A 23,773-nucleotide genomic window follows, 5' to 3' on the forward strand; every position below is an offset into this window, starting at 1 on the left:
GACATGGCGTCCGATCTCAATTCCAGCCAATTTTAGGTTGAAAAAGTCAAACGGGGCTCCTTCCCTTCTGAGCCCTGCCTTGTGCCCAAACAGTGGTTCCCCCCATATATTGGGTATCAGCGTACTCAGGACAAATTTGACAACAACTTTTGGGGTCCAATTTCTCCTGTTACCCTTGGGAAAACAAAATATTGGGGACTAAATGATCATGTTTGTGGAAAAAATATGATTTTTTATTTTCACGCCTGGGTGTTATAAACTTCTGTGAAGCCCTTGGGGGTTCAAAGTGGTCACCACACATCTAGATAAGTTCCTTAGGGGGTCTAGTTTCCAAAATGGGGTCACTTGTGGGGGGTTTCCACTGTTTAGGCACATCAGACACTCGTCAAACGCGACATGGCGTCCGATCTCAATTCCAGCCAATTTTAGGTTGAAAAAGTCAAACGGGGCTCCTTCCCTTCTGAGCCCTGCCTTGTGCCCAAACAGTGGTTCCCCCCCATATATTGGGTATCAGCGTACTCAGGACAAATTTGACAACAACTTTTGGGGTCCAATTTCTCCTGTTACCCTTGGGAAAATAAAAAAATTGTTGCTAAAATATTATTTTTGTGACTAAAAAGTTAAATGTTCATTTTTTCCTTCCACGTTGCTTCTGCTCCTGTGAAGCACCTGAAGGGTTAATAATCTTCTTGAATGTAGTTTTGAGTAGCTTCAGGGGTGCAGTTTTTAGAATGGTGTCACTTTTGGGTATTTTCTGCCATATAGACCCCTCAAAGTGACTTCAAATGTGAGGTGGTCCCTAAAAAAAATGGTTTTGTAAGCTTTGTTGTAAAAATTAGAAATCGCTTGTCAAATTTTAACCCTTATAACTTCCTAACAAAAAAAAATGTTGTTTCCCAAATTGTGCTGGTGTAAAGTAGACATGTGGGAAATGTTATTTAGTAACTATTTTGTGTCACATATTTCTCTGTTTTAAGGGCATACAAATTCAAAGTTTGAAAATTGCAAAATTTTCAAAATTTTTGCCATATTTCTGTTTTTTTCATAAATAAACGCAAGTTATAGCGAAAATTTTTTACCACTAAAGTGAAGTACAATATGTCACGAGAAAACAATCTCAGAATCGCCTAGATCCGTTGAAGCGTTCCAGAGTTATAACCTCATAAAGGGACAGTGGTCAGAATTGTAAAAATTGGCCCGGTCATGAACGTGCAAACCACCCTTGGGGGTGAAGGGGTTAATATCTGACGTGTGTCACTTTATGTGGTGATAAATTCTTCACAAAGGATAATAGAAAACAACTGGATCTTACAAATTATTTTCCAGCTTCGCACTATACCCTACATACGATTGTACACTACTGTCTGGGCACATGGCAGTGTTCAGAAGGGAAGGAGCGCCATTTAGCTATTTGAATGAAGATCTAGCTGGAATAGTTTGCAGACACAATGTATTGGGAGCACTGTTCATGGTCACCTGGCAGCTCAAAAGAAGTCCACCATGAACATGCTTGGCTCTATCTTCTCTGCTTTCCATATCCCAAGGATTGCCTTGCTCATCGCCCTTTAATACCATTACATGAATCTGGACTTACACTGGGACCCCTAGGCTTGGACCATGGTGTTACCTGCTATTCTGTGCTGTTAGATGGCAAGAAGAATAGTCAGATAGCTGGGTTAGAACCAGAAGGACAGAATACAGAATCAGAAGACACAAGAGTAGTCAGTAAACGGGCCACGGTCACAGCAGGAAACAAATACACAAGCCGCAAGCTGAGCACAGAGGACTCAACCAGAGGAGAACAGCGCTGTATCTGGCAGATTCCGGCCATGTGCTTTGCGCTTTAGTAAGGTGTGGTACTTTCCAATTGGCTGAAGTAGGGAGCAGATTACTCCAGCTGGACAGCAGGAACAGATCCCAGATGAGATTGGACACACCATATGCAGAAGCCCTAACTAGTGTTGAGCGATACCTTCCGATATCGGGAAATATAGGATCGGATTGGATCGTACCGATACCCCAAAAATATCGGGTATTGCCGATTCAGATACCGGAAACCCATGCAAGTCAATGGGGCACAAATATCGGAATGAAAATAAACCCTTTCTTTCCTTGCACATCCAGTTCGGGAGGGGGGAAGAGTGTGGGCGGAGGCTGTGCGTGTGTGTGTGTGTGCAGGCGGGGTCTGTGCGGGCCTGCCGGAGGTCTGTGCGGGCCTGCCGGGGGTCTGTGTGGGCCTGTAGGGGGTCTGTGCAGGCCTGCCGGGGGTCTGTACGGGCCGGCCGGGGGTCTGTGCGGGCCTGTAGGTTGTGTGTGTGGGCCTGTCGGTTGTGTGTGTGTGCAGGCATCGTCCGATGGGACTACAAGTCCCATCGGGTGATGCCTGCTACAATGATAGTGATTGACACATTAGCCAATGATGGGACAGTAGTAGTCCCATCATCCGGCTAATGTGTTGAATGTAAAAAAAAAAAAAAAGCATACATACTACATATATACTACATTCATACAACATGCTACATACATACAACATACATACTACATACAATACATTCATACAATACATTCACATAGACATACAGTACATACAGTTGTGGCCAAAAGTATTGACACCCCTGCAATTCTGTCAGATAATACTCAGTTTCTTCCTGAAAATGATTGCAAACACAAATTCTTTGATATTATTATCTTCATTTAATTTGTCTTAAATGAAAAAACACAAAAAGAATTGTCCTAAAGCCAAATTGGATATAATTCCACACCAAACATAAAAAAGAGGGTGGACAAAAGTATTGGCACTGTTCGAAAAATCATGTGATGCTTCTCTAATTTGTGTAATTAACAGCACCTGTAACTTACCTGTGGCACCTAACAGGTGTTGGCAATAACTAAATCACACTTGCAGCCAGTTGACATGGATTAAAGTTGACTCAACCTCTGTCCTGTGTCCTTGTGTGTACATTGAGCATGGAGAAAAGAAAGAAGACCAAAGAACTGTCTGAGGACTTGAGAAACCAAATTGTGAGGAAGCATGAGCAATCTCAAGGCTACAAGTCCATCTCCAAAGACCTGAGTGTTCCTGTGTCTACCGTGCGCAGTGAACTGTATAACAGAGTACATACTCACCATCACTTGTCACTTTGATCCCCGAAGCCAGTGTCATCTATAAAAAATATTAAAATAACAAACAACCAATATACTCCCTGGTCCGCAGAAATCCACGAGTGTCCCACGACGATCTCCCGTGGAGAGCAGCAGCATCAGCTGATGCGACTGCCCTCTAGGGGCTCCAGGAATACAATGACGGGAGGTAGGCATTCCTCCGCCACTGTAAAAAAAATAGTCCCTAGTCTCACTTTTGGCATTGCTGTGTGAGAAAGTTCCCACGCAGCTTTTGCCATAAAGTGAGACTAGTGAACTATAGTAACCTCTCAGTGATGCACTGCAGGAGATCGTCGTGGGACACTAGTGGATTTCTGCGGATCACAGAGTATATTGGTTGTTTGTTATTTTAATATTTTTTACAGATGACACTGGCTTCGGGGATCAAAGTGACAAGTGATGGTGAGTATGTACTCTATGTTATATGTACTGTATGTCTATATGTATGTATTGTATGTTGTATGAATGAAGTATATATGTAGTAAGTATGTATTATGTAGTATGTATGTTGTATGAATGTAGTATGTATGGTTGTATGAATGTAGTATATATGTAGTATGTATGTTGTATGAATGTAGTATGTATGTATGTTGTATGAATGTTGTGTGTATATATGTAGTATGTATGAATGTAGTATATATGTTGTATGAATGTAGTATGTATGTTGTATGAATGTTGTGTATATATGTAGTATGTATGTATGTTGTATGAATGTAGTATATATGTAGTAAGTATGTATGTTGTATGAATGTAGTATATATAGTATGTATGAATGTAGTATGTATGCATGTTGTATGTATGTAGTATGTATAGTTTTTTTTTTTTTTTTACATTCAACACATTAGCCGGATGATGGGACTACTACTGTCTCATCATTGGCTAATGTGTCAATCACTGTCATTGTAGCAGGCATAGCCCGATGGGACTTGCAGTCCCATCGGATGATGCCTGCACACACACACAACCCCCGGCAGGCCCGCACAGACCCCCGGCAGGCCCGCACAAACCGCGCATCATGATGACATCATTTCAGCAGTCAATCACAGCCATGCCATTAGTTAACATGGCTAACACAACTGGCTCATGTATTATGGGAACTTCCGATTCCGGTATTCGATAGTGTAAAAATATCGGAACTCCGATAAAGCGAATATCAGCCGATACCCGATATTTGCAGTATCGGAATGCTCAACACTAGACCTAACATAACTAAATGACAGAAAACCAGAACAATCGAAATCCCCATAAAGTGATTCTATTTTATAAATTAATTCACTGAGGGTTATAATCCTTAGGAGGAGTGAATATTTTGACTCCACAGCCACTTTCTGCAAATTAACACGCAGTGGATGTTGGAGAGTGAAAATTACACATTTTCCATTTTATTACCCACCACATAGTGCCCAGATTGTGCTCCAGGAGACACACACCGCAAATTAAGTGGATTCTTCTCACTATAATATTACTAAATACAGGGATCCTAAATAGAGTTGAGCGACTTTTGGTTTTTTAGGGTCGCGTTTCGTTTCGTGAAACCCGACTTTTCCAAAAGTCGGGTCGAGCAAGATCGTCCGATGATAGGGAAAAGTCGGGGTCGTCCCGAAACACGAAACCCAATGTAAGTCAATGGGGAATAAAAGTCGGCAGTGAGAGGAGTACAGGAAACACACCAACAGTGCCCATTTGAATGCCAAAAGCATCAATTCTTCTTACTTAAGCTTGTCAACCTTAATTAACTTCATAATACAAGTTATGCACTGAAAAATGGGGGTTATTTGGCTACAGTTGTGGGGGGAGGGCTGGCTCCAGGTTTTCATGTGCCCTGGGAGAAAGAGCGCCCCTTTAACACATACCACAACTCATCATGCTCCGATACGGCAGAGAAATAGCGGTATATAGTACAATGAAAAATACTTCACTTTTTACATCTCATGACGAGGCCCATCTATTTCTCCATACAGAATCATTGGTCCCATATAATGTTTGAAACAGTATATGATGAGCTCCACATAATGCTACAGTATATGTTGGTCCCCATGGATGAAGCTCCACTGTCTTATGGGCCCAAATAATGCTCCAAACATAATGGGCCCCATTTCTAATGCTCTAGTGTATAATGGGCCCTGTAAATGCTGCTCCAGTGTCTGATGTCCACCTTTGGAATGTTCCAGTGTATGGTGGGCCCCATCTATCATTCTCCAGAGTATAGTGCTCCCCAAAAATTGCTGTCCCAACATTGAAAACAATCAAATAAGTCTCCTCGCTAGGGAATCCCTGTACTTGTCTGGACTCCTCGTCATCCCCATCTTCCATCTCACTGCACAGTATTTCAACTTTGCAAGTGCTGTGATCCTGAGCAAGCAGGGGGGGCCCACTCGTTGGCGACGGCACTGGCACAGAGCCCCTGATAGTACGGTGGTGTGTCTGATGGCGGGTGGGCCGAACCTGCACTTTCATCTTCAGCTTCCTCTTTGTCACCGTGTAAGATGGAACTGTATATGGGAAGGGTAACCTGAGTTTCATCAGGGTCAGATTCAGGCCGTGTAGCGTGCGAGGGGAATGTAGAGGTCTGGGTCAATGTACCAGCAGATTCATCGAGCAGTGGCTGGGCATCAGTGCACTTGTGTCGCCCCCAGGAGTACGGTCGCCACAGTGGCATTACCTTCTTCCTAGGGAGTGTGATGTCATGCTTGGGAGCAACGAACGATCTCTCTAGCAGGTTAACTGATTGGGCGGCGTTATTCCCACGAGTCATGACCCTCCAAACAGCGTTCATGAAGGCAAAGTGTTTGTTTTACGTGGGCAGTATGGTTGCAAAGCTGAACCTTAAAGGAATGTCCAGAAGGGCACCACCAGGAGTGGAGCCTACAGTTAAATTCGACTCCACCTGGGAAACCTCAACCATGCCAGCTACAGAACAGATGCACACATTGCAAGCTTAATTCCGTTAACGAACGAGACTCCGTCATGCCCCGCGGTCCAAGTCCGGCTTACTAGAGGGACACGTGAGGCTCTGGCACATGAGATTGGCCAATAACTGGTGTGTCATGCCCTTACATGTCCGTGGCTGCATGTGCGCTACACTGAAAAGGCCAGCGTTTGTCGCTTACAGGTGCAGATAACCCGCTGAACAACGTTAGTGATGGGGATCTGTGATTACAATTATTACCCGCGAACAATGATTTCCCAGTAAGTGCAGGTCAACTGCAGTTCCGGAATTAGGCCTAACCGTCATTCCTGAAAAAATGAAAAACTTACGTGTGCAAACCACAGGTGCTGTAGCTTGCTTAACAGCTCGCCAGCCGTTCTCACGCCCAGTATGGATTGCATGTGATTGCACAAAGGTTAGAAAGGGTACCATGTCCCCGGATAACATGTATGGATAGCGTACACATTCAAAATATATGTCTATACATCAGGAGGCAGGCTCAGACGGTGTTAGGCCCAGTATGGATTGCACGTGATTGCACAAAGGTGAGAAAGGGTACCGTATCCCCAGATAACATGTATGGATAGCGTACACATTCAAAATATATGTATATACATCAGGAGGCAGGCTCAGACGGTGTTAGGCCCAGTATGGATTGCACGTGATTGCACAAAGGTGAGAAAGGGTACCGTATCCCCAGATAACATGTATGGATAGCGTACACATTCAAAATATATGTCTATACATCAGGAGGCAGGCTCAGACGGTGTTAGGCCCAGTATGGATTGCACGTGATTGCACAAAGGTTAGAAAGGGTACCGTATCCCCGGATAACATGTATGGATAGCATACACATTAAAAAGATATGTCTATACATCAGGAGGCAGGCTCAGACGGTGTTAGGCCCAGTATGGATTGCACGTGATTGCACAAAGGTGAGAAAGGGTACCGTATCCCCAGATAACATGTATGGATAGCATACACATTCAAAATATGTCTATACATCAGGAGGCAGGCTCAGACGGTGTTAGGCCCAGTATGGATTGCACTTGATTGCACAAAGGTGAGAAAGGGTACCGTATACCCAGATAACATGTATGGATAGCGTACACATTCAAAATATATGTCTATACATCATGAGGCAGGCTCAGACGGTGTTAGGCCCAGTATGGATTGCACGTGATTGCACAAAGGTGAGAAAGGGTACCGTATCCCCAGATAACATGTATGGATAGCGTACACATTCAAAATATATGTCTATACATCAGGAGGCAGGCTCAGATGGTGTTAGGCCCAGTATGGATTGCACGTGATTGCACAAAGGTTAGAAAGGGTACCGTATCCCCAGATAACATGTATGGATAGCGTACACATTCAAAATATATGTCTATACATCAGGAGGCAGGCTCAAACGGTGTCAGGCCCAGTATGGATTTGACGGCCCAGACTACACAGCGGAGGAGCAGGGAGAGGTAAAGATTGCAAATGCTGGGGCCCCGCCCAAGCAAGGGGGGCCCACTCGTGGGCGTCGGTACTGGCACTGGGCCCCTCATAGTACGGCGGTGTGTCTGACGGCGGGTGTGCACCACCACTGTCAGAGACACTTGATTGCACTATGAGGGACCCTGTGCCAGTGCCCGCGCCCAAGATTCGGCCTACCCACCTGTCCAGGGCAACGGCACTCGCACGGTGTCGTGCGCTAGGTGGTGACCCCGGCCATGGGGGGGGAGGCAGCACAGTTAGGGAGTTTTAGAAAGTGGCATATGTTGATGTTGGACATTCAGCTGATGCAAAAGGTGAAATGGGTCAAGACCCAGGAATAGGTGGACCAAAGCAAGCCATTTTTCTGTCACCCTATGTGTCATCAGGGGAAGGTGGGACAAAATCCTTGGAAACCCATGCGTGGTTCATTTTAATGAAGGTTAGATCATCCACATTTTGGGTTGACAGACGGGTCCTTTTTTCTGTCAGGATTGATCCAGCTGCACTGAAGACTCTTTCCGATAGCACACTTGCAGCTGGGCAAGCGAGCTCCTGTAAGGCATATTGTGCCAATTCAGGCCAGGTGTCCAGTTTAGCAGCCCAATAGTCAAAGGGGAATGACCTGTGTGGGAGAACATCGATATGGGAGGAAAAGTAGTTTGTAACCATAGTTGACAACTGCTGTCTCCTGTCACTTTCCATCGATGCAGTATTACCAGTTGTGTGAGCGGTACTTGAAAAATCAGTCCACAACATTGTCATGAAACCCCTGTCTCCAACGCCACTTCTGCTGTGTGCACCACGAACACCTCTGCCAAGCTGACCCCGGCCCGTACGGCTCGTGTGAGAACCATCACCGCTGCTGTGTGCTTGGAATGCCTCAAGCAACCGATTTACCAGAGTTGCTTGTTTATTAGACAATATTAGGTCAAGGTTCTCCTGTGGCATGATGTTTTGTAATTTGCCTTTATAGCGTGGATCCAGGATGCTGGCCAACCAGTAGTCGTCATCGTTCATCATTTTGGCAATGCGGGGGTCCCTTTTTAGGATCTGCAAGGCATAATCTGACATGTGGGCCAATGTTCCCGGTGTCAATGATGCACTGCGAGTGCTGGTTGGAGGAGCACTTTCTGGCAAATCCACATCCCTCCAGTCATGCACAAACCCTGTACCAGACCTTGCCACGCCAACATTTTCACTTGCCCCACGAGATGCATCCTCCTCCCCTAAGTAATCATCCCCATCATCCTCCTCCTCCTCTTCTTCCTCCACCTCGTCCAGGAGAGGTCCCTGAGCAGACAATGGCTGAATGTCATCAAGGATTCCCTCCTCTTCCTCCTCATCAACATTGGCTGCAGAAGCCTGCTCCTTAAGGTGCGTCAAAGTTTGCATGAGCAGACGCATAAGTGGGATGCTCATGCTTAGGATGGCGTCGTCTGCGCTTACCAGCCGTGTGCATTCCTCAAAACACTGAAGGACTTTACAGAGGTCTTTCAGCTTCGACCACTGCACACCTGTCAACTCCATGTCTGCTCTCAAAGTGCCTGGCCGTGTATCCTCCCACAAATGCATTATGGCCTGCCTCTGCTCGCACAGCCGCTCCACCATGTGCAGGGTGGAGTTCCACCTTGTTGCAATGTCGATAATGAGGCGGTGGTTGGGAAGGTGGAGCAATCGCTGCAGCTTCTGCATACGAACGGAGTGTACAGGCGACCGGCGGATGTGCGCGCACAGTCTTCGCACCTTCTGGAGCAGGGCTGTTAACTCCGGATAATTTTTGAGGAAGCACTGCACCACCAGGTTCAAGGTGTGAGCCAAGCAAGGTATGTGGCTGAGTTTTGAAAGGGCTATGGCTGCCACAAAATTACGGCCGTTATCACTAACTACCTTGCCTGCCTCAAGATGTACACTGCCCAGCCATGACTCAGTTTGTCGCTGAAAGTACTCGGCCAGCACCTCGGCGGTGTGTCTGTCGCCCAAACACATCATCTGCAACACAGCCTGCTGACGCTTTCCACTAGCTGCTCGATAGGGGGACACCTCGTGTGCAACAGTGGCAGCTGCAGATGGAGTGCTCGTACGACTGCGCTCTGGACGAGTTTTCGCTTCTGGAGGAGGAGGGTCGAACGCCTACAGCCAACTGTTTCCTATACCGTGGGCTAGGCAGCACTGTCCCACCACCGCTGTCCCCTGTGGACCCTGCATCCACCACATTAACCCAGTGCGCAGTGATGGACACGTAATGGCCCTGGCCATGCCGACTGGACCATGCATCAGTTGTGAGGTGCACCTTTCCGCTCACTGACTGCTTGAGTGCATGGACAATGCGGTCTTTCACATGAAGGTGGAGGGCTGGGATGGCTTTGCGAGAGAAGAAGTGGCGACTGGGTAGGTCATAGCGTGGTACTGCATAGGCCATGAGTTCGCGGAAAGCTGCGCTTTCCACCAACCGAAAGGGCATCATCTCAAACGAGATTAGTTTGGCAATGTGGGCGTTCAAACCCAGTGTACGTGGATGAGAGACTGAGTACTTTCTTGACCTATTCATAGTGTCTGGGAGGGTGAGCTGGACTTGAGAGCTGCATATGGTGGAAGTAGCGGTGGACAGGGCGGACTGAGAGAGGGTTGATGATGGTGATGGAGTTGGTGTTCTTTCTGATGGCCTAGAATCAGTCTTTCGTTGATATAACAGTGGGATTCCCTGACTGCTGTGGCCTTGCAACGACACCTCAACATTTGCTGCTGTGCTAACCGGTGGGCTTACAGTGGGGGAAACAATGTAGCGTTGCTGACTACCTTCGTTGTGATCAGTTGCACATGTGGCACTTGAGGTTTGGTGTTGTGTCCACGCTTGCAAGTGCATGCTGGTTAAATGTCTAAGCATGCCACTGGTATTCAAATTTTTCAGATTTTTCCCTCGGCTAAAGGTCTTTGCGCACTTCTTACAGATAACCTTGGCCTGATCATGAGGATTTTGTTCAAAAAAGTGCCACACTGCACTCTTCCTACTTTGGCAGACATTTTGCGGCCTAGCACGCTGTGATCTTTTGACCCTCTGGACAAGCTGTCCAGCAACTCTTGATTTTTGGAACCTGTCTTTGGAGTGCTCCGGGCCTGCCAGATAACAGCTGTTGCGATGTCGATGTCTGCTGTGGATGCTCCTCATCTGAGCTATTGGAAGCAGCACCCTCTTCCCCCAATGGATGCCAATCTGGGTCAACAACTGGGTCATCTATCACCTCCTTTTCAATGTCATGTGCACCTTCCTCTGTGTCACCGTGTATGGTGGTATAGTGTGCGGGAAGGGGCACCTGAGTCTCATCAGGGTCAGAATCTGGCTCTGTACACTGCGAGGACAATGTAGTGCTCTGAGTGAATGTACCAGCAGAATCATCCATCAGCGACTGTGCATCAGTGCACTCCATGTCAGATTCATCTTGGCCTGGGTAATTCACCATTTGACTTGATAATCCAGGCATGGTATGTGAAAACAGCTCCATCGAGTAATCAGTAGTATGGCCTGCGTCATCCTTCAATCTTGGTTGGGGTGAAGGACACAAGGAAAGGTGTGTTTCATGAACATGAGCCTCCAATGACGACTCAGTGCTTTTACTTTTTACAACTGAAGAAGAGGAGGCGATAGAGCTGGAGGCTGAGTCAGCAATGTAAGAAAACTTTTTCCTGATGCTCTGGCTTTAAAAGCGGTTTGCCAACTCCTAGAAAACTAAGCCTTCGAAGCCTTATGGAGCCAGACAATGACGCAGGCTCAACACCTGCATTTGGTCCTATTTTGCTCTTGCCACTACCATCAGATCCACCACCAACACCATCATTACCAGCTGCCAACCCCCGCCCAATTCCACGGCCTCTTCCACCAGCCTTCCTCATTTTTGGTAAAAATGTAGACAAAATCCAACAAACTATATAGTAATGTAAAACAAGGTACAAGGTGTCTATAGGACAGGGGAGATTTTGAATTTCTGCTCACACTAGTGGACACTGGACACTTTTGGATTGTGTGAGGCCCACTGAATATCTGAGCGCTATGTGACAGGCTCGATGGCACAGCTGTGACCAAAGTGACTAGAGGATAAGTGAGATTTTGAATTTCTGCAGACACTTGTGGACACTGGACACTTTTGGATTGTGTGAGGCCCACTGAATATCTGAGCCCTATGTGACAGGCTCGATGGCACAGCTGTGACCAAAGTGACTAGAAGATAAGTGAGATTTTGAATTTCTGCAGACACTTGTGGACACTGGACACTTTTGGATTGTGTGAGGCCCACTGAATATCTGAGCGCTATGTGACAGGCTCGATGGCACAGCTGTGACCAAAGTGACTAGAGGATAAGTGAGATTTTGAATTTCTGCAGACACTTGTGGACACTGGACACTTTTGGATTGTGTGAGGCCCACTGAATATCTGAGCGCTATGTCACAGGCTCGATGGCACAGCTGTGACCAAAGTGACTAGAGGATAAGTGAGATTTTGAATTTCTGCAGACACTTGTGGACACTGGACACTTTTGGATTGTGTGAGGCCCACTGAATATCTGAGCGCTATGTGACAGGCTCGATGGCACAGCTGTGACCAAATGACCAGAGGATAAGTGAGATTTTGAATTTCTGCAGACACTTGTTGACACTGGACACTTTTGGATTGTGTGAGGCCCACTGAATATCTGAGTGCTATGTCACAGGCTCGATGGCACAGCTGTGACCAAAGTGACTAGAGGATAAGTGAGATTTTGAATTTCTGCAGACACTTGTGGACACTGGACACTTTTGGATTGTGTGAGGCCCACTGAATATCTGAGCGCTATGTCACAGGCTCGATGGCACAGCTGTGACCAAAGTGACTAGAGGATAAGTGAGATTTTGAATTTCTGCAGACACTTGTGGACACTGGACACTTTTGGATTGTGTGAGGCCCACTGAATATCTGAGCGCTATGTGACAGGCTCGATGGCACAGCTGTGACCAAAGTGACTAGAGGATAAGTGAGATTTTGAATTTCTGCAGACACTTGTGGACACTGGACACTTTTGGATTGTGTGAGGCCCACTGAATATCTGAGCGCTATGTGACAGGCTCGATGGCACAGCTGTGACCAAAGTGACTAGAAGATAAGTGAGATTTTGAATTTCTGCAGACACTTGTGGACACTGGACACTTTTGGATTGTGTGAGGCCCACTGAATATCTGAGCGCTATGTCACAGGCTCGATGGCACAGCTGTGACCAAAGTGACTAGAGGATAAGTGAGATTTTGAATTTCTGCAGACACTTGTGGACACTGGACACTTTTGGATTGTGTGAGGCCCACTGAATATCTGAGCGCTATGTGACAGGCTCGATGGCACAGCTGTGACCAAAGTGACTAGAGGATAAGTGAGATTTTGAATTTCTGCAGACACTTGTGGACACTGGACACTTTTGGATTGTGTGAGGCCCACTGAATATCTGAGCCCTATGTGACAGGCTCGATGGCACAGCTGTGACCAAAGTGACTAGAAGATAAGTGAGATTTTGAATTTCTGCAGACACTTGTGGACACTGGACACTTTTGGATTGTGTGAGGCCCACTGAATATCTGAGCGCTATGTGACAGGCTCGATGGCACAGCTGTGACCAAAGTGACTAGAGGATAAGTGAGATTTTGAATTTCTGCAGACACTTGTGGACACTGGACACTTTTGGATTGTGTGAGGCCCACTGAATATCTGAGCGCTATGTCACAGGCTCGATGGCACAGCTGTGACCAAAGTGACTAGAGGATAAGTGAGATTTTGAATTTCTGCAGACACTTGTGGACACTGGACACTTTTGGATTGTGTGAGGCCCACTGAATATCTGAGCGCTATGTGACAGGCTCGATGGCACAGCTGTGACCAAATGACCAGAGGATAAGTGAGATTTTGAATTTCTGCAGACACTTGTTGACACTGGACACTTTTGGATTGTGTGAGGCCCACTGAATATCTGAGTGCTATGTCACAGGCTCGATGGCACAGCTGTGACCAAAGTGACTAGAGGATAAGTGAGATTTTGAATTTCTGCAGACACTTGTGGACACTGGACACTTTTGGATTGTGTGAGGCCCACTGAATATCTGAGCGCTATGTCACAGGCTCGATGGCACAGCTGTGACCAAAGTGACTAGAGGATAAGTGAGATTTTGAATTTCTGCAGACACTTGTGGACACTGGACACTTTTGGATTGTGTGAGGCCCACTGAATATCTGAGCGCTATGTGACAGGCTCGATGGCACAGCTGTGACCAAAGTGACTAGAGGATAAGTGAGATTTTGAATTTCTGCAGACACTTGTGGACACTGGACACTTTTGGATTGTGTGAGGCCCACTGAATATCTGAGCGCTATGTCACAGGCTCGATGGCACAGCTGTGACCAAAGTGACTAGAGGATAAGTGAGATTTTGAATTTCTGCAGACACTGGACACTTTTGGATTGTGTGAGGCCCACTGAATATCTGAGTGCTATGTCACAGGCAGAAATTGGCTAGTGTATCACAAACTACAAGGTGTATGTAGAATTGGGCAGAGTAGGAATCTCCCTAGAGTACAGGTCTGTAAGAACGGAACATGTCCTCGACTTATTCTCACAGAGTGACACAGATAGCTTCACTGTGGCTGTGATAACAGCCGTTACACGGTACTGTGTGAGGAGCGTACACCGCTGTATGGTGTGAAAAAATGCACGCTCAGTACCTCAGCAGGACAAAAAAAAACAAATTGGGATTGCTTTTAAAAAAGCAGTTTGCAGCTCAGTACCTCAGCAGGACAAAAAAAAAAATTGGGATTGCTTTTAAAAAAGCAGTTTGCAGAGCAGTGGGTAAACAGCAACGCCAGCTGTCAGGAAGCCTTAGAAGGCAGCCCAACAACCAACACCACTGATACACCACAATATAGCCTCCCCTTGCACTGCACACACAGTGACTGGTGTGTTGTACAGGCACAATCGCTAGCAGCAGAAGCAGTTTTTTTTTCTTCCCTGCCTAACACTCTCCCTACAGAATCAGCAGCAACCTCTCCCTATACTGAGATCGGCAGAAGTAAGATGGCGGTCGGCGTGCACGCCCTTTTATACCCCCTGTGACGCCCACCAAAGCAAGCCAATCACTTGCATGCCCTTCTGAAAGATGGTGGTGACCCGTGCCTATGTCATCACGTTGCCCACAGTGTCCGTGGATCCTGATTGGCTGAAAAAGAGCGCAAAACAAACTTTTGAAACGCGACTTTGGCGCGCAAGTCGCCGACCTCGTGGCCGACCTCATCCTAGGGTCGGGTTTCGTTTCATGAAACCCGACTTTGCCCAAAGTCGGCGACTTTTGAAATTTTTCGACCCGTTTCGCTCAACTCTAATCCTAAATGTTGTTTGCGCACATTGCAAGACTCCGAAGTGAAAGCGGATATAACTGGATTGGTTTATGGAAACCTTGTTGCTTTTCAACAGCCTTTGAGCCACTAATAGTGTTTACAGATGATGGACCTGAGTGGGGACTTGTTTTTTGTGAGATGAGAATTGGTATTATTTTCACCTACATAACATTGATTGGTTTCTTTTTATTTGATATTTGGGAGGCAGAATGAACAAACAGTTGAACACCACACACTGCTGGTTCATCCAACAAGGTTTTCTATTAGACTGTGAACTGTCATTGTCTTGGTAAATAATTAAAGTTTTTTACATAGGTTGCCATTTTTATGTACAGTTTAAGTAGAAATGTTCAAAAATATAAAACTTAATATTTTATTAAATTTTTTTTTTTTTTTTATCTTCGCAGATGACTGTAGCAGGAGATCAGAGGGACAGCTGACATCTTCAATTTTTAAATCTGATGATCTTGAGATCCTACAAGATACAACTGAAGTGATAGCTATTACTCCAGATATATCATCATCCATTCACAGCAAAGATCTGTCATCTGATCCTATGAAACAGGTCCCATCTTCTGATTCATTACTGACTATTAAGGAAAATCAAAGTCACAAAAGAGGCATTAAAAAACAAACTGCTCCTAAAGGAAAGAAGACATTTTCATGTTCAGAATGTGGGAAATGTTTTAACAAGAAATCAGATTATGTTAAGCACCAGAGAACTCACACAGTGGAGAAGCCTTTTTCCTGTTCAGAATGTGGGAAATATTTTGCACAGAAATCAAATTTTGTTACCCACCAGAGAACTCACACAGGGGAGAAGCCTTTTTCCTGTTCAGAATGTGGGAAATCTTTTGCACAGAAATCACAATTGGTTACCCACAAGAGAACTCACACAGGGGAGAAAGCTTTTTCATGTTCAGAATGTGGGAAATGTTTTAACAATAAATCAAATTGTGTTAAGCACCAGAGAACTCACACAGGGGAGAAACTATATTCATGTTCAGAATGTGGGAAATGTTTTGTACATAAATCACATTTTTTTATCCACCAAATAACTCACACAGGAGAGAAGCCTTTTTCATGTTCAGAATGTGGGAAATGCTTTAACAATAAATCAAATTTTGTTAAGCACCAGAGAACTCACACAGGGGAGAAGCCATTTTCATGTTCAGAATGTGGGAAACATTTTAACCAGAAAGCGCTTCTTCATCGCCATCAGAGCAGTCACACAGATGAGAAGCCTTTTTTATTTTCTTAATGTGGGAAATATTTTACTTGGAAATCAACTGTTAATAAACATCAGAGACATAACAAAGGGGAGAAGACTTTTTATGTTCATAATGTTGGAATAGTTTTAACCAAAATTAAATCTTCTTAAATGGGTTGTCTCTTGTCATTCCTCATGTTTGCTGACAAAAGGATAAATATAAACCTTATTAATTCCAAATGTAAAACTATACCCATAATTCACCCCCTGAAGGTTAGTCAGTAGGTGACTAATAGAAAAAAACATGTACCCTACATCTCAGTATATAGGGTGAGGTGATGTATACACACTCACTCTCCAAGCCTCTCATTTCTACGGGTTTCATCGTCCTCACCAAAGGCGTCATCAGGAGACTAATTAATATTGATCTATATTCAAGCGAGACTAGACAAAAAAAACTAAAATCATGTATCATGTTATCCGAAACAAAACTAGCCACATATATGCAGATCCCAGACTTCAAACTATATACTTCATACAGTTTTTACATCACGAGGGACACGGATCTATAATTCTATAGGAAACAATCTAGGGGTGACAGTGAGTGGTGTCAGGAAACAAAACAATGCATGTGAAAAGAGCCAAATGTGACACCACCAAGTGGCCAGTGAAAGTGCAACGGATAAGAAAAGAGAATAAAAAGTGATATGGTAAAGTTATAACGATAAAAGCAGCTTAAGAAACAGTGATGGATAATAAAATATATGGAAAAGTGTTTGTTGTGAAGTGTATACACTCATAGAAATGTTTTCTTTGAAATATAAATAAATCAGTATTAGGATGTGTAAAAAAAGAGAAATATGTTATTTTGAGAAAATGTAATGAACAATAAGTTAGGTGAATAATCGTGAATGAAATTGTTATTAAAAAATATAATTAAATCCCAGAACCTGACACTTCCCAGGATATATGGGCTTATATTGGAATCCCAATTAACCAACTGGAAAGTTAAAAATAAAGGATACAAAAAAACAAGCCCAAAACACCTCATAACCCACAATGTAAGGTCAGAAAAATACAGAAAAAATATAAGTTTATATTCACACTGCAATATCAGTCACATGTGATCTGTGTCTCCCAGAAGAAAAGTCATCATAGTGTCATTCCCAGTAATAACCGTATAGAGGAGTAAATGAATGTGGAGAGACCGTTCATTGTTAGAATAGTGGGTAGACACAGATGGTATCCAATGTTCCTGACTGTCCGGATGTAATGCTAAGTAGATATGATTTTACGGAACATTCTAGTATCTCCCATTGCTACTCTACTGATGAGAAAATCTACCTGTCAGCTGAAAACCCCCCTTACTCACTTACAGCTCTGTGTCTGCATTAGTAATAGGACACCAGACATTTCCTGTTGCAAGCAGCTGTCTCTCTCTCTCTTCCCCCCTCCCTGCACAGCCAGGAAAGGAAGTCTTTGTTTAAACCATACGGGGCAAGCTTATGAATGAGAGATATTAAAATAAGCCTAGCGCAGGCTCCGGTCGCAACAGAAAAATGAAACAGACATTTCTGTGATCTGCGCGGACCCGGCTTCGCTACGGTGGCTCTTGCGAAGTTCTAGCACTCTCATAAACGGAGATATGGATTACTCCCAAATGTTGTGTCCTAACTACTGCATGTTTGGTTTTGTTTTATTGTATTCGATAAATGGGGAAAAACGATGCCATCTGCGTGTTTATGTGAGCTTGCCTCATCGAGATATAGTTAGTATAAATTTTACAGTTAGATTGTAACTTAGAGAAAGGGGGGCCAAACGTCTCCAGCAACCCCTTCTGTGATGTCACACAGCAGACGCCATAAGGCATGCCAGTAAACAAACCAGTCAGTTAAGCTGGAGTTTTCATGCTGAAAGGACCCACCAGATGTTGGGAGATGTCTGGCTGGCTGCCTGCCCATCTCCCAGCCACATGATTTGCCTAAAGATAATTGAGCAACTGTAAGTTTTAATTTCTGCTTTTCATCCCTGTTATTTTATATTTGCAATGTACATATCTAATGTTTCAACTTTGTAACAACTTTTTATCTATGTAATCACTGCCCGCCTTTGGGGAATAAATCATAAAATTATCAGTCTGTCTTCATGCTCTAAGAAACGAACACGTGCCTTTAGATAATTATGCTACCGAATTGGGTTGGCTTCGAACCCCTCTATTAAGTCTATAACTTAAGCAGAGAAACCAGGGGCTGGTGGCGGCGTGGTGTGTTTGGTTGGTTGGGCTAGCTGGCAGTACGCAAGGGTCTTATATGCTGATTGGGTGACTGAGGCCAGAGCACTGATAATCCCCTTACTGCAGCAGTCTAATCGCCTGTGCACAACAAGCAGCCAGTCCGGCGACTAATTATCCTAGGTGTAGTTCCCTGACTGACCTGAGAATAAGGGGGGCGCCGGAGAGCTGCAAGTTCCAAAGTGGAACTGAGAAAGTGGGATATACATAAATCCCCGCAGTTCTTGGAAGGTTGTTAGCAGTGTTGGGGCATCCAAAATAACCCCCCTGCGATAAATTGTTAGGGCAAGACTAGCTTGCTGTATTTTTGTCACATGGTGCCAGTGGTGGGTTAACTAAGATAAGCCCCCACTGTGCCTGTGATAGCCATGTGTCGACAGTGCGTCGCATTCCCCCGTCCGTGACATATCGGTGTCAGCAGTGGGATCGTGACATATTGGTGGCAGCGGTGATATCGTGACACCGGATGTCTAGAGGATCTTCACCATAGGAGAGTAAAGTGCAGATAGGCTATCTTGTGACTGTTGTTTTATGAGGAAACCTTTTAAATAAAAGGGAAATGAAAAACAAATAAGACACATGGAAATCAGATAAAACTGTTTTATTTAAAAAAGAGTGTAGAGAACAAATTCTACCAAACCCCCTATAGGAAAGGGGAGATGCTGAGAACTTCATTTACACCATTGGGATATAAGGTAATTGCCAGATCCATTTAGTTTCTAATTGTGACCAGTAGTGATGGGCGAACCCCCCCCCCCCCCCCCCCCGATGATCGGGATCGCTGGGTTCGCCTGAGATTTTTTGTAAAGTTCAAGCTCGGGGCCGGAGATGACGCGAACTTGCGTCCAAACCCAGAGCTTGGACTTTACAGATATGGGGTGGGGGGGCTGTAAAAGCATAAAATTAATAATAAACATAATTATACTTACTAGTCCAGTGACGCGTCCTCCCGCCTTGTCTCCCGGCTGCATCTACTTCCGGGGCCGCTCATTAACTTCCGGCTTATTCACTCCACTGCTCGGAAATTTTCAGCCAGTGTCAGTGGCGTTCGTGTGGTGATGTCAGGGTTCACCCCAGTTAATGCGCGGCCCCAGAAGCAGATGCGGCCAGGAGACAGCAGGATTGGAGGATGCGACCCAGGACAGGTAAGTATAATATTTATTATTAATTTTATGCTATTACAGGCTTTGGACCCCAACTGTAACACAGGTATCCCATGGAAACCCATATTCAGAACTTTGTGACCGAGCACTATGTGTTCGGTACGGGTCCAGAACTTTACAGTTTGGGTTCGCCCATCCCTAGTGACCAGATCTTTTTCCATTCGCCACCCCTTTTGGTAACCAGGACCCTATTGATGCCAGAGACACGTAGTAAGCTGGAATCACAGTTATGTTTTGTCTTGAAATGTCTCGGCAAGGGTTTTATTTGAGTCATGTCTTCAATCTTTTTAGAATTGTTGATGCTCAAGACATGTTCACTTAGGCTGGGTCACACTGCGTTATGGCAATCCGTTTAACATATTGCGTTACACCGAGGCATAACACAGTGTAACGCAATCTGTTAACGCTGCCATTAACCCCCATTATTGGGCGCATCGCCAACTCATGCCATAATCAGCATGCGCTAGCGATGTGCCATTCTGTGATGGACCCTCGGACACGTGCTGCAGCATCTGAGCTTCCGTCACCGTTAGCGCATATGAAGCATCTGCACTAGCGGTATAGCATAACGCGATCGCGTTATGCTATAGTGTTAACGCAGCCCATCAACGCTATGCGTTGAACGGACTGCTTTAGCGCAGTAAGAAGCTGACCTTATTCGGTCTCTAGGTTTTCTAAGGTGTCACAGGCACTGCCTAGGGAGCGCTATCAGGGGGCACATGAATGAGCGCGGGGAGTGCAGGCAGAAGGCATGCAGCACACAAGGACCTGAGGCTAGGGCAGCAAGCACAGGACCCAGCACTAAACGATCACGTGACCAGGGGGAAGAGACACCACACGTGAGTGCAGGGAAAGAAACTGAGCATGCAGAGCACAGGACAAAGACAGTAAACCTGGTCAAAGAGAGCCGAGGGTCAAAAGCCAGACGAGCGCGCAGTACCTAGCGACAAGACAAAGAGTAAACGGAGACAAGCCAAGGGGATCAGATAAACAGGAGAGACAGAGAAGTACAAAGCAGAATACAGAGGCAAAAGTCAGGGGACAAAGGCATACCTTTACGATGAGTCACCTGGGTCAGCGACCACAAACAAGGTATACAGAAGTATCACCGACACTAAATCCAGGAACTGCCAAGATTAAATAGCCGCCCCAAAACCAAAGAGAGGCAGACTAAAATTAACCCTGACCTGACCAGGATGGAGGCGGAACCATCCTGTCCAGAGTCATGACACGTGAGTCCTATATATTAGCTTGCAAGGACAAGTGGCAAAGTAAATGACAAACTCTGTGTCACATGTTCTGTGATGGATAATGTTGTACTTGACACTTCCATTTCTCAAGCTAAATGTCAATCTCACCTCCATATTTGGGCAAGCTATACATTAACGACAAGGAGAAAAAATCACCATTTATTACCCTTCGTGCCAAAGTAGTTAGGTGTCTTGGCTAAGTTACTTGTGACACATAAGAACCAGCTGTGTGCTGAATGTATTACAAAGATCCTAAAGAAGGAGCAGACCTCATTCATGGCTGACATGAGGTCTATAATTAGGGAAGACGCGCTAAGCACAGTTTCCAGTCCAGTTCCCCCTCAGACAGTACAGGTCATGTGCCGTCATAAGAGAGAAAGGTGGGAAATGGAAGTATCATCAGAGAAAGATGAAGGTTCTTATGATCGGTACCAATATCTGGAGGGTGGAGAGGAAATGCCTCAGGTTCTTCCAGAGGAAAGGAATAAAGATTATTTTTCATCCGACGATACAGAACGAGTACAATGAAAACTGAGGAAGCACAAATGGCTCACTCAATACAGGATGAAATGTTTAGGGGCTGTGAACCCAGAGAAACAGAGTCCAGCTAACAAACACATAAGAGCCATGATAATGGAAGAGTGGGAAGATGAAAAAATAGCTAAAAAGAGACCCTCCTACTACTTACAACAATTTTAATACTTTAAAAAGGGGGGCTTATCATATCAGAGGTACAGTGAGGAGAAGTTATCTAGCCATATTACGGCCTATCACTCAGCCCGCCTTGCCGCCGAGGTTGGCACCCTAAGATTGCGATATGGCGGCCCCACTCACTGCCGGTTTACACTCAATGACCTAAATACACCCTACATATATAGTGGTACGGAAAGTATTCAGACCCCTTTACATTTTTCACTCTTTGTTTCATTGCAGCCATTTGGCAATTTCAAAAAATTTCATAATTTTCTCATTAATGTACACTCTGCACCTCATCTTGACTGAAATGTAGAAATTTTTATTAATGTATTAAAAAAGAAAAACTGAACTATCACATGGTCATAAGTATTCAGACCCTTTGCTCAGACACTCATATGTAAGTTTCATGCTGTCCATTTCCCTGTGATCCTCCTTGAGATGGTTCTACTCCTTCATTGGGATCCAGCTGTGTCTTTTTAACTTTGTTTTTATTGAAAAAAAATCTTTCCTACATATATCCATGCAGATAATGTTTGAGGCATATGTAATGAAACCTCATTAGAGATCGCATCGGTACACAGAACAATAGATCAAGACAAACCTGAAAAACCGGGGAAGGGAAAAAAGGGAGAAGGAAGCGGGGGGCATGTCAAAAACAAGCATAATGTTTACCCATCAGACACCCAGCACATGTGTCTAATCTTAAGTTCAGGACCCACTGACACTAAAGTACACCCCAAACACCCCGAAGTGTCTCTCTGCAGCGGTTCACCCAGAGACATCAATGGACAGGTGTCTCCCCCAGTAGTAGTTGCTCCTGGTACCAGACTGTTGGCTGAAAACAGGTCTTAATATCGCTCTGGATGTGCTGTGGGAGCAGAGAGATGAAGCTTTCCCAAGTTTTGAAAAAGGCCTGCACCCTTCCCTCTTTATGTAAAGAGGCCTCAACCCAGTCCATTTGAAGCAAGAGCGACAGCTTCTCTAGAAAGATATTGAAAGGAGGGGCATGGTCGTGGATCCATGTCTGTAAAATGGCCTTAGTCCTGGCAGCCGCCACCAAATGCAGTAGTTTATGGGCCCCTGGAGAACAGGTGTAATTATCTGGTTTTAGGTATCCAAATATGGCCCATAAGGGTTCATCAGGAACAAAGTTTGTCAGATGTGTGGCAGTGTATTGCCGTACTCTTTCCCAAAATAGTCTAATGACCGGGCATGCCCACAAGCAATGAAACAGGTTGGCTTCTAGGGAATGGCATGTAAAACATGTAGAAGTCGTGTACAACCCCATTCTATGACCTTTTCGCAGAGTCAGGTAAGAGCCGTGACAGATTTTCAATCTCATTTCTAGGAAACGGGCTGAGGGGAGGAATTTGTAGGCTGGGTCTAGAGCTTTCAGAATAGTGTCACAGGACATGCTGGGGTCTTCAGTCTGCCATTTTGTTACTGGAAATTGGAATTGTGCATAATCCAGAGCTATATGGATGAATTTGTAATTAGTGGCTATTTGGACAGATGGAGAATTATATTTCGTGAGCCATCTAAGCACGGATGGTCTCCATTCATATTCAGAAAGATGTGCTAATACTTTTGTTCCATAGCTTTTACCTTGCAAGTATTGGAAGGGAGGGAATATGGCAGTGGGATATTTACATTTCAACTCCTCTATTGAGTAAATCCGTCGTTCCTCGGGGTGGACTAAGTGCTTAATAGATGTTATACCTTGGGAGTACCACTGGTAGAAGACAGGGTGAGAGTGCCCGTCCTGAAAGTGGGGGTTACCAATAAGTGAAAGAAGAGACATCCAGGGAGAGAGCTGGAAATGTCAACGTAGTTTCCGCCATACCCTCCATGTGGACATTAAAAGTGGGTTAGCTCTCACGAGTGTAAGATATGATGTCTTTCATGCTCCCCTTCCCTCTGATTGTCTTCCAGTTCTAAATGTTTACAGACGTGTTTTATGATAATTGCCTGCGATACTGCTACATGTATAACTATGTATTACTGCTCATTGCTTATGGTATTGCCACTTGAATGTGTTACCATTGTATAGAAAACTGTATATATTGACTTGCATTCCTGTATTATAATGCTTACATATTATGTGTTCTTTGTATATGTACAGTCAGGGATAGGTAGTGTATCCTTCGTGGGATATTAGAGAAGGACACTCTTACTATATAGTTTCCCCTA

The 23,773-nt window shown here is 44.9% G+C and overlaps 1 protein-coding gene across 1 annotated transcript in view; it reads left to right on the plus strand.

Moving 5' to 3' along the window:
* The window catches only part of LOC141047204 (uncharacterized), a 28,119-nt gene extending 11,758 nt beyond the window's left edge, over window positions 1-16,361 (plus strand). The window contains exon 5 of the mRNA XM_073542157.1: window positions 15,382-16,361. Coding sequence (XP_073398258.1) covers window positions 15,382-16,235 — 854 coding nt within the window. The 3' untranslated portion in view covers window positions 16,236-16,361. The remainder of the gene's footprint in view (window positions 1-15,381) is intronic.
* The last annotated feature ends 7,412 nt before the right edge of the window (window positions 16,362-23,773 follow it).

This window comes from Dendrobates tinctorius, unplaced genomic scaffold, assembly GCF_039654945.1.
Source record: "Dendrobates tinctorius isolate UK_male_01 unplaced genomic scaffold, ASM3965494v1 ptg000126l, whole genome shotgun sequence".
NCBI classification, from domain to species: domain Eukaryota; kingdom Metazoa; phylum Chordata; class Amphibia; order Anura; family Dendrobatidae; genus Dendrobates; species Dendrobates tinctorius.